This window comes from Equus przewalskii, chromosome X (assembly GCF_037783145.1).
Source record: "Equus przewalskii isolate Varuska chromosome X, EquPr2, whole genome shotgun sequence".
In the NCBI taxonomy this organism is placed as follows: domain Eukaryota; kingdom Metazoa; phylum Chordata; class Mammalia; order Perissodactyla; family Equidae; genus Equus; species Equus przewalskii.
Window position 1 is genome coordinate 49863535 of NC_091863.1, and position 10908 is coordinate 49874442.

General features: G+C 43.1%; 1 protein-coding gene across 2 annotated transcripts in view; it reads left to right on the top strand.

The window, feature by feature from the left end:
• Positions 1 to 6533, top strand: part of ZC3H12B (zinc finger CCCH-type containing 12B) — a 405447-nt gene extending 398914 nt beyond the window's left edge. For both annotated transcript variants that reach the window (XM_070604140.1, XM_070604141.1), the window contains exon 8: positions 757 to 6533. In XM_070604140.1, the coding sequence (XP_070460241.1) occupies positions 757 to 2177 (1421 nt within the window). In that variant the 3' untranslated portion in view covers positions 2178 to 6533. The remainder of the gene's footprint in view (positions 1 to 756) is intronic.
• The last annotated feature ends 4375 nt before the right edge of the window (positions 6534 to 10908 follow it).

Sequence of the window (10908 nt, forward strand, 5' to 3'; positions counted from 1 at the left end):
TACTTTCCAGTTTGCTTCCAAACTTCATTTTTATTTGCTTTTTTAAAATATAGTTTTCTAGAGTACATTCATGATCTTACACAAGTCTGTCTGATATAAAGTTTGTGAGCCTAACAGTGCAACGTGGGCTGCCTGGTCTGAGGCTAGTTTGGATGTTCACTCTTTTTGGATAATCATTTATCACACGTCTTGTTTTTTGTTTGATTAACATTTATTTAAATCATAGAGTGTTTTCATGTTCATTATCTTCATTTAATCTTCACAATGACCCTATAATATAAGCATGATTATGAACCTTGTTTACAGAAGAGGAAAATGAGGCTCAGAAAGTAAAGTCACTTACCAAAGTCACACAGCTAGTAAGTGGCACAGCTGGAATTGAAACTCAGGTCTGACTGGCCTCCAAGCCTGTGCTCTTTGCACTCGCATCATACTGCCTGCTGCTGCTCTACACTGCCTTAATATGCAGGTTATGCCTAGGCAAAGTTGTGAATTTCAGGAAATGAAAGCTGTTCAGCTGTTCAGCTCTTAGTTTTCACACTGCAGTTTCCTCCCCAGCTTTCCACTTCCTTCCTCTCCCCTCACAGTGTGTGATGCCTCCTTGGTGTTGTCTGTCTCTCATCTTTATGGACAGTTAATTTTCTGCCTTTAACCCCAAATGGTAAAATTATAACCTGAGTGACCAGATACAACAGTTTCTGGCACAGAGTTGCACCACTATGAGAGAGAGTCTTACCCCAAGGCATTATTTTTCAGGCAAAAAATGTACCTACGGCCACAAGTGCAAATACTACCATCCGGAGCGGGCCAACCAACCCCAGCGTTCGGTGGCTGATGAGCTCCGCATCAGTGCCAAACTGTCCACAGTGAAAACCATGAGCGAAGGCACCTTAGCCAAGTGTGGCACAGGGCTGTCTAGTGCCAAAGGTGAGATAACCTCAGAAGTCAAACGTGTGGCCCCCAAGCGCCAATCAGATCCCAGCATTCGGTCCGTGGCTGTGGAGCCTGAGGAATGGCTGTCCATTGCCCGTAAGCCTGAGGCCAGCTCTGTCCCCTCACTTGTGACCGCCCTAAGTGTCCCCACAATCCCACCCCCCAAAAGCCATGCAGTAGGTGCACTCAATACCCGTTCAGCCAGCAGCCCAGTGCCAGGATCTTCTCATTTCCCCCACCAGAAGGCTTCGTTAGAGCACATGCCCAGCATGCAGTATCCCCCCATCCTGGTTACCAACAGCCATGGGACCTCTATTAACTATGCTGAGCAATACCCAAAGTTTGAGTCCTTGGGGGACCACAGCTATTATTCAATGTTAGGCGACTTCTCCAAACTGAATATCAACAGCATGCATAATCGAGAGTACTACATGACTGAAGCAGACCGGGGGGTGTATGCCCGGAATCCCAACCTGTGTTCTGACAGTCATATGAGCCATACCAGAAATGACAACTATTCCTCTTACAACAACCTATACTTGCCTGTAGCTGATACCCATCCTGAAGGCAGTTTGAAGCTGCATCGCTCAGCATCTCAGAACCGTCTTCAGCCTTTTCCTCATGGTTACCATGAAGCCTTAACAAGAGTGCAGAGCTATGGCCCAGAGGATTCTAAGCAAGCCCCCAACAAGCAGTCAGTTCCCCATTTAGTTCTGCATGCCCAGCACCCAGCAACTGGGACACGCTCCAGCTGTCCTGGAGACTACCCCATGCCTCCCACTATCCACCCTGGGGCAACCCCACAGCCAGGACGTGCCCTGGTGATGACTCGGATGGACAGCATTTCTGACTCTCGCCTGTATGAGAGCAACCCCATGAGACAAAGACGACCTCCTCTTTGCCGGGAACAACATGCCAGCTGGGACCCACTGCCCTGTGCAACTGACTCTTATGGCTACCACTCCTATCCCTTGAGTAACAGCCTCATGCAACCATGCTATGAGCCAGTCATGGTACGGAGCATGCCTGAAAAAATGGAGCAGCTTTGGAGGAATCCTTGGGTTGGAATGTGCAATGATTCCAGGGAGCATATGATCCCAGAGCACCAGTATCAGACCTACAAGAACCTCTGCAATATTTTCCCTTCAAACATCGTCCTTGCAGTAATGGAGAAGAATCCCCATACAGCAGATGCCCAGCAACTGGCAGCCTTGATTGTTTCTAAGCTTAGGGCTGCACGTTGACGTAACATAGAACTTATTCCTATAAATATAAATATTAATACTAATAATGCACTAATACTATGATAATAGTAACTAATAATTTTGTGTCGCGCTTTACAAGCTACAGAGTATTTATGTCATTGAAGTGCATAACAACCCTGTGAGGTAAGTCTTACTAATGTCTTGTTTTATAGACAAGGAAATTGAAGCTCAGTGAAATTAAGTGACTTGCCAAGGTCACACCGCTAGCAAAGGACCAAGTCAGGACTCTTATCCAAGTCCTCTGACTCCAAGTTCCATGCCCTTTTGCACGGCACTGTGCAGGTAATGGAGGACAAAACCCAGGGGGAGAGGCCTAAATGCAAGAAACCCCAGGGCTTCCATTACCAGTGTTTTCTTAGTCACACATTCTATATTACAGAGTAAGAATGATACATCTAATTTAGAGAGCAAGAGCATCAAGATCGGATCATATGTTGAATTAACCTTTTAAGATTTTTAATAGGAATATTTAAAGCTATTTAAAAGTAAATGCACACTTTATTGCATGGATATCTGACCATTCAATATCTTTGTTAACCAAGCTATAGGGTCATATCGAAGCTTCTAGAGCTACATTTTAAACCTATTATTAGCAGTTATATTGCATGTATGACTGTATGTATTTAGTCAAGATGTGTATCTCTGTATAATCTTTTATATGGTGGTGATAAGAAGATAGTCTCAGCACAGTCCTTAGTCTACAGCTGTATAGATCACAAATCTGACTGGATGATTTATGTCACATTTCATAATTTCAACTAGTTTTGAAAGTGAAATTACATGCCAATATTTGAATATTGCTTTCTTAGTCACCACAGCAAGCTAGCTCTATGTCCCTTGCACTTTTTACTTGTCAAGATTTATTGACAGATTTTCACTCTCTTCACCTCAGCAAGTTAGGGATAAGATTGCAGCCTTCTTCCACAGAGAAGCTGATGGATAAGCTCAAGTTCCAGGCATAGTAGCTGTGTGCTAGATTAGCGCAGAAGTATTTGACCAGGACCAGGGGATTTACTACCACAGTTGGGTTCCCTTATCCCAATAGCGATGGCCAAACTCATGAAGCATTAAATGATGAACACAAAAGCTGCACTCAAGGAGGGTCTAATGGATGCTCTTTGGACTTCTGACCTACGCAGTATTCAACATCACAGGATGAAACGTAATGCAGGACAGGGCATAGCCATGCAATCCACTTTGTCTTGCAATCCACCCTTTGGGCAATAAGGTCGATCATTGGTGCAGCAGAATATTTTTAGGAAACAAAACCAGGGGATTTTCTATGTGGAAAAAGGCATCCTCCAAAAGGGGATGCAGCTTCCAAAAGGGGATGTTACATCTTCGCTAATAGCTGGCTTAGTTATGCACTTCAAATCCATGCGAAGAGGGTGCACTTGCCCTTGGATAACGCATTACTAAAGATGGCAGGACTTTGGGTTGAGCAGAGCCATTTGTTCAACTTGTATCTTGCTCAGGGTGGGAACCTTTGTAGCTAGATGCCTCCAGAAGAGGCATTTATTGTTTTTGGTTCTTTTTAAGCTGCACTAAATAAACCCCCTTTTTGAGCCCATTGTATATTTCAACATTTTGAACCATGACCAGCTCACTATTTCTTGAGCTGGAACTTGCTAATTTCTATGGTAGTTTTTCATGAAAGTTGAGAAGGCCTGGTCTTGGCCTTTTGTTTCTTCATAAGAAGGTGTGACACTACCTATAAATGTTTCTTACTGTGAAACACTCCCAATGCGAGGCTGTAGTCAGGGTTGTTTCTGGCAGTTTGATAATGGCTTGCATGCTGCTTTTCTGGCTTTCTGTCTCTGTCTTAGTTGATAAAAACTGCATCTCAATTAATGTTTTTCTCTAGTTAACCATAGCTTCACATTTATCTCCTACCCTATGATTTTTCCATCCCGCAACATACTGAGGTGTAAAAGTATTTTCTACCAGTGACCATAGAGAGTGACAGTTGCCACTGAAGTGCTTGCCATTTCACACAAATGCCATTTCATACCTTCAACTTCTTGGATCTTCTAAATTTGTCCCATGTCTAAATCAGGGTATTTGACAATCTTAGATGACTCTGCCTTTGTGCCAGTTAGTTCATACCTCCTATCAAAGTCATCAATGGCACCACAGTATCCAGTAGCTGTACAATTTACAGAGAAGCACAAGATTAATCTTGTCAACTGCAATTCATCTTGAACATGTTCATGTTTAGTATTAAAAAAATTCTAAGTTCCTCTCAATACAGGAAATAATTTTTAAGGCAGTGTATGTATTTCTTATTTCCTGTAACCATTGTCATTCCTCTCTTCTCATAAAATGTATATGAAACAAAGCAGCTAGGAGCAATGCCTCAAATAACCAGAAATGACCTTTTGTTGATACAAATTGTATCTCCTTTTTTCCCGATTGTATAGAAACAAATGTACAAAACTCATCTGAAACTAGGTTTGGTACATTCTTTTCACCATGATGTTTGTGGCACTGTGTGTCACAAGGAAGTAGCCCGGGGGTCATGAAGGAGCTTTTATTTCCAAAGGACAGTAGTAGTTTATAGACAATTTTTCAAGGCCTTTTTATTACTATGTGCACAGCTATTATGTGTACAGTTTCAAGCATTATATTACATAAGTTCTCTTTAGCCTATTAAATTTAATATGTCCTTGCAAAAGGTATTTTGTGTAAAAAGTGTCAATGTTAGTGAATCATCTGCAAGAATCTACAAATGGAGCTGTACAATTATGAATGCTTAAATCCAGCTTGGTTCTTAGTAAAGTTATTAGAGAAACATCTTCTTTATATTGAGGTCTGCACATTTTTTGACTTTTCCATTTTGTCTGTAATTATAAAACAGCAAATACAAAGAAGCATTGGGACTCACTGGGCTCCCTTGATAATAAAAGCAAGCTTCCTTTCCTGGGGTTAAGGGTGTGTCCTTCAGTATGCTTACCTCCAAGCACTCAGCAGGGATTACTGCACAGTGTTTTGTGTGGTTTTCAAGAAGCATTATCTTTTATAGGAGATGCTTTGTAATTTTTATTCTTTCACTGAGTTTTTGAACTCATAGCAAGTCTATGCCTTTTCAGGCCTTAGATTTTATGATTTCTTTCTTGTTGTGATTTTGTTATTGTTTTTACTTTGACCTAAAGAAGTGTGACTCTGGAGTGGCATGGTCAATCAAGGGCACTGTTTCTGTAAGACAGCTAAAAGGAAAAGGAGACTTTTCAAAGGTAACATACAGCCATTGCACTCTCTCTTAAGGTGCAAGGTATAGAAGGGAGAATGACGGAGGCCTTATGGAAATGGCCTATAAAACTTTTCTTCTTCTAAATAATGAAACACATGCACACACACACACACACACACGTATGTGTGTGTGTATATATATACGTTGAATATGTGTATATTCTCTCCCCTCCCCTCTCTGGTAGTTTCCAGGAGAATACTTCTAAAACCCATTTTTTCTACTTTAGAATAAATTATATTTATACAGTAATTCAAACATTGATATCCATTAACCTTTGGCACTGAGTTTTCTTCTAACATAGAAGAGTTCATTTGAAGAGGCACTCAGTGACAGTTTAATCTCTGCTCTAAGTATGAGACTTTGTACAAACACCCTTTTTGTGGGCCAAGAATTTCAATACACTTTGTTTTATTCTGCGAACCAGGTCTGGAGCTACACAGGGAAAGTAATGTCAAACTGTGCAAAGAGCACTTCTCCGGTCTCCTCCTAACCCTTCTCTGCCTTCCCCTAGTTTGCTTCTCTTTATGTCTGACACTGAGGAGTGCATAGTCTTCAACTGAAATGGCACTACAGTTAGTTTTCAATGGAAACCAAACCAGTATATTTCAGGAAGCTGCTTGTCTAAAGTTGTCGATGCTTTTGGAAAGACTCAGCATATTCAATATCTATCATGTTGTAGCTAGCTATATACATAGGCAGATTGACTATTTTTAATCCTGTTTTGTGTATCATTGAGCTATAGTAGTTTGCTTTATCCATTTGTGGGATTAAACAATATTGTTTAATGGTTGTAAACTTTTATAAAACCTCTTTGGGTTTTTTGTTTGACCCAAATATAATGTAAGTCTCAATGACAAAATACACAAAGCCAAACAGAGGTAAGTGAAAATATATCCTGTCCCCAGTTTTGTCTGGCCCTATAATGCACGTGCAGTGCTTTGCAATATGTTTTCACTAGCATGAATGTGCTATGACTACTTCATGAGGTTTTAATTTGTTTTACCTATAATCATGATGCTGTATCATCGGCAACAATGAACTGTAACTAAATTTATTTATTGTATAAACTATTTGTCTACTAACCACTAATGGCTCTGTTTCTTTAAGAACATCAACAACCAAAGCCATACCACATCTACATATATACACACCCTACTTCGCTCCTAAAAGATTCAACTACCTTCCTTGGGACTTGCATCTTGAGATAAGCTATAAAGGGAGCGATCTCTCCAAATGAGTTCATCTGAATTTTATCACAGTAAGCATATGCCTTCTTATTTTTGTATATAGTCATACGTCACTTAACAATAGGGATACATTCTGAGAAATGTCTTGTTAGGTGATTTTGTCATTGTGCAAACATCAAAGAGTGCACTTACACAAACCTAGATGGTATAGCCTACTATACACCTAGGCTATATGGTATTAATCTTATGGGACCACTGTTGCATATGTGGTCTGTCGTTGACCAAAACGTCATTAGGCGACACATAACTGTACTAACACAGCTCTAAATACTAGTCAACTGCTGTTTCTCACAGGGCTGGGCTTGGCTGGGCCTCTACTGGTGGTTCAGAACCAAGTGGAGGGTTCAGGGCCCAGGCTTCTTTGTGTAAACAATCTATAATTTCTCCCCTGAATAGCTTCAGGGCCACAGAGACATCATCTGCTGGGCCTTAGCCAGAATATCAGAACTAGAAGTGGCCTGGCACCCTACACTTCACAGAGAAGTCACTTAGGAAATGCTCAGCTGCATCAACTCCATCAGGTTTTAGGTGTGGGAACTGAGGCTCCAAGAACTGAAGAGATTTGACCAAGGCTGAACAGGGAGTCCCCGAGACTGGAATCCCAGGCCTCATTGCTCCCAGACCACTGTGAGCCCTTTATCACAGTGGTGTCTGCTCTTCCCTCAGGCCTCTCTGGGACCTCCTACTCACCCCCCACCCCCCCCCACCCCCCGCTCCACAAGCCAGTCTCATATAAAGGCTGAGACAGCCACAATGGCCACAGGAGAGCCCAGCCTAGGAGCCTTTGGAAGGGGCTATTTGGAAGGTGCTACTCTGAAAATATCTTTTTTTCTTTTATCATCCTTCTTGGAACTAAGAGTGCTCATCTCTCCCCACCCTTTTCTTCTTCTGTCTCTTTACTCTTCCTGCCTCCCACATTTCTCAGGCATATATGTATCAAGTTCTTTGTTGTTGTTGTTAGTGTCCTCAAGTCAATTCCAACACCTGGAGACCCTGTATACAGCAGAGCAGAACCCTGCCTGGTACTTTTGTGCCATTCTCTCCCCTTCTGGCACTATATCAGACAGTGCTCTGCTGCTATTCAGAGTTTTCATGGCCAATTTTTTCATAAGTGGGTGGCCAGGTCTTCCTAGTCTGTCTTAATCTGGAAGCTCCACTAAAACCTGTCCACCATGGGTCTCCCTGCCGGCATTTGAAGTATCAGTGATATAGCTTTCAGCATCACAGCAACACACACCCACCACAGTATGACAATCAACAGACAGGTGGTGTGGCTCCCTGATTGGTAAACGGACCTGGGCCATGGTGGTGAGAGCACCAAATCTTAACCACTAGATCACCAGGGCTGGCATCAAGTTCTTACTGAGTACCAACTAGGGGCCTGGCCTGTATTTGGCTAGCGAGGGACAGAAAAGGAGGAAAGAGTTTCTGTCTTCTGGAACTTGCACTCTAGTGAGGAAATAAAGCACACTTAAATAAATTAAGACTTCGTTGGAGGAGAGTGGCAGCATGAGGTTAGGGGGAGTGATAGGAATAGTTAGAATTCCAAGAGGGGATAATTGAATGTCCAATGCTTCTCCCTAATGATAGGTGGAAAATCAGCTAGTCTGACCATATCCCTCTTTAGCTTACCTCTCTGGCCTCAGGACCTACCATGTTCTTCACACAACCCAAGTTCCAATTATCCTGGACACTTCACTGGTGCCCCAACATGCCATACTCTTTTTTATCCCCTCCAGACTTTTACCTTCCTTCTTCTCCTTGTTCTGACTAGTAAACTCTTGCCTTTAGAGATCACTGCTGCATTAAGCAGTCCCACCTGCTTGTCCAGACATTATTAGTCCTTGCCCCTAGGGAGTCTTCCAGGTATCTTGAACAATACCTCTGTCTTAGCACTTGTCACTCTGTTATAATTATGTTTGCATGCAGACTCCCGTACAAAACAGGGAGTTCCATAGGGACAGAAATCATGTTCTTCATCACCAATGAATTATCTCCTATCAGAAAGAGTGACTTTTAATTACTGTTCTTGAATAACCGTATAATCTATGCTCCCTTCCCTTGACCCTCAATCCTGTCCCCCAGTTAAATGCGTGCAGTTCCAAGACTTTTTCTAATCAGTCTCTGATCTCTAGTCAGAAGGAAAAGGCCCAAGGGCACTGGGCTAAGGTTGCTTCCTGGCCGATCCTCCCCCACCTGCCTCCCTCACCCCCCAACCACCACGCTTGCTCCCACCATTTGAAGCAGCCCTTCCCAGGGACCTGGCCTCATAAATCCCAGGTTTCAAGAGGACTCCAGCCAACAAGGACCCTTGGCTCTTACTCTCCTTGGACCTGGACTAGAAATGAGCTCAGCCTGCTCATCATTAGGTCAGTCTTTGAGGGCCAAGGGAAAGCACTTTGTCCTAGGATACGTGGAGACCAGAGTCCTGAGTTCAAGGCCCACCAACCCTAGCATGAATCCATACCACTCACACATACAAAGCGTGATAAGTTTTAGAGAGCACTTTTCACATCTATTATCTTTTTTGATCCTTATAACAAGCCTGCCAGGCAAATATTATCCCCCTTCTGTAAATTAAGAAACTGTAGCATGATTTGACCAAGGTTGCTCCCATTAAATGAGGGAACTTGTCTGGAACCTACGTCTTTGGGTAGTTTTTTCTCCATACCAGTGCATCTTAAACTTTAGTGTGCATCAGAATCACCTGAAGAGCTTGTAAAATCAGATTGCTGCCCACCTTCAACCTTTCTAATTAAGGCCTGGATTCAATAAGTTGCATTTCTAACAAGTACCCAGGTGATACTGATGTTGCAAGAAATGTGGATCTACACCAAACTATTAACTTGTTCTGTGCCTTTGGGCAAATCCCTCCCCTTTTTGTCTGCCTTAGTGTCTCAAGGCATAAAATGAGGGGGCTAGACTAGAACTTTGATTTCCAAGCTTTTTTAGCAGCAAAACCCATTTTGAAAAAAAAAAATCTACATAGGATATGAATACATACACAATAAATAAAATCCAGGCTGTTCTAAAGAGGTGGTGGAGAACCAAGAGCTTGCAGCACCCATCTCCCCACAGAGCAGGTGCTGAGCTACATCCTAGAGTACATGTTTGCAAATCCCTTGACTAGATGTGGCCCCTAGATGCTCTTTGAGGGCTCATTCAGCCCTGATATTCCAGGATGCTAAAAAAGTTAGCATATGCTATTGTGGCAGGAGGGAAGAATTGGAGGGAAATTGATTTTGCATTAACCCATGTAGGAGACTGCTCTGCCCACGCCTAATGCTTGGGTCCACACAGGGGAGGAAATCTTAACCCTGTTGGCCTACTGGGCTTATGGATCCCTTTGGTAATCTGATTAGATCTGTGGATTAGCTCTAGAAAAATGATTATATACTCATACCCACAAAGATATTCAGGATATCCTTTATGAGGTGTTGGGGACTCCGTAGGGGTCGCAACTTGTTAAAACTTTTGGGCTCTGGCATAACATTTCCACTAAATTCCTCCTTGGCACTTTCATAGCATAAGCCCTCGCTTTTCTTTCATTCCTTGGCTCTGCCACTTCTTGGGCCAGTTTTGTGGCTGTAATGATGCCTGGTTCTGTCTCTTGCTTCCCCTTGTCTGGCCCCAAATGTGGCCCCACAGAGATGCCCACTCACCCAGCTATCCCTCTTGCCAGAGTGGGGATGGGGAATACTGTAGCTAGACTTGACCTCAGTCAAACACCACCCTGGAAATATCTCTGACAAAAACAGAACTTGTGGTACACCAGAGCTCCCTTAAGGCACTTAGCAGAGGCATCAGGTTATCACAATTGATGACTTTGTCCTCTCTCCCCAGGCAGAGGGCTCTGGGGGTAAGAACATGGTTTATTCATCCCTGTCTCTTGGCAGCTCAGGGCTGATACAGGGTAGGCACTCGGAGTGTCTGAGAGAATTGGATGACCATAGAAGAGCTCTGGGTCAGTCCCTAAGACATTTCTCTGGCTCCAATGTCCACCACAGGGAAGTCTGTATCTTTTCTAGGGCAAAGGAGTGGATAAGTGACAAAGAAAGGTTTCTCTCTCTCTGGCTTTCAACTACTGTTCGGTGTCCAGCAAGGGAAGGCAGGAAATGAGCCAGAAGCCTGCTGGGTAGCATCAGGAAGGCCTGCGTCTTCCTGCTGTCAGGGAGGTTCTGAGCAGATTCCTCTGATGCTGTTGGGCTCTATG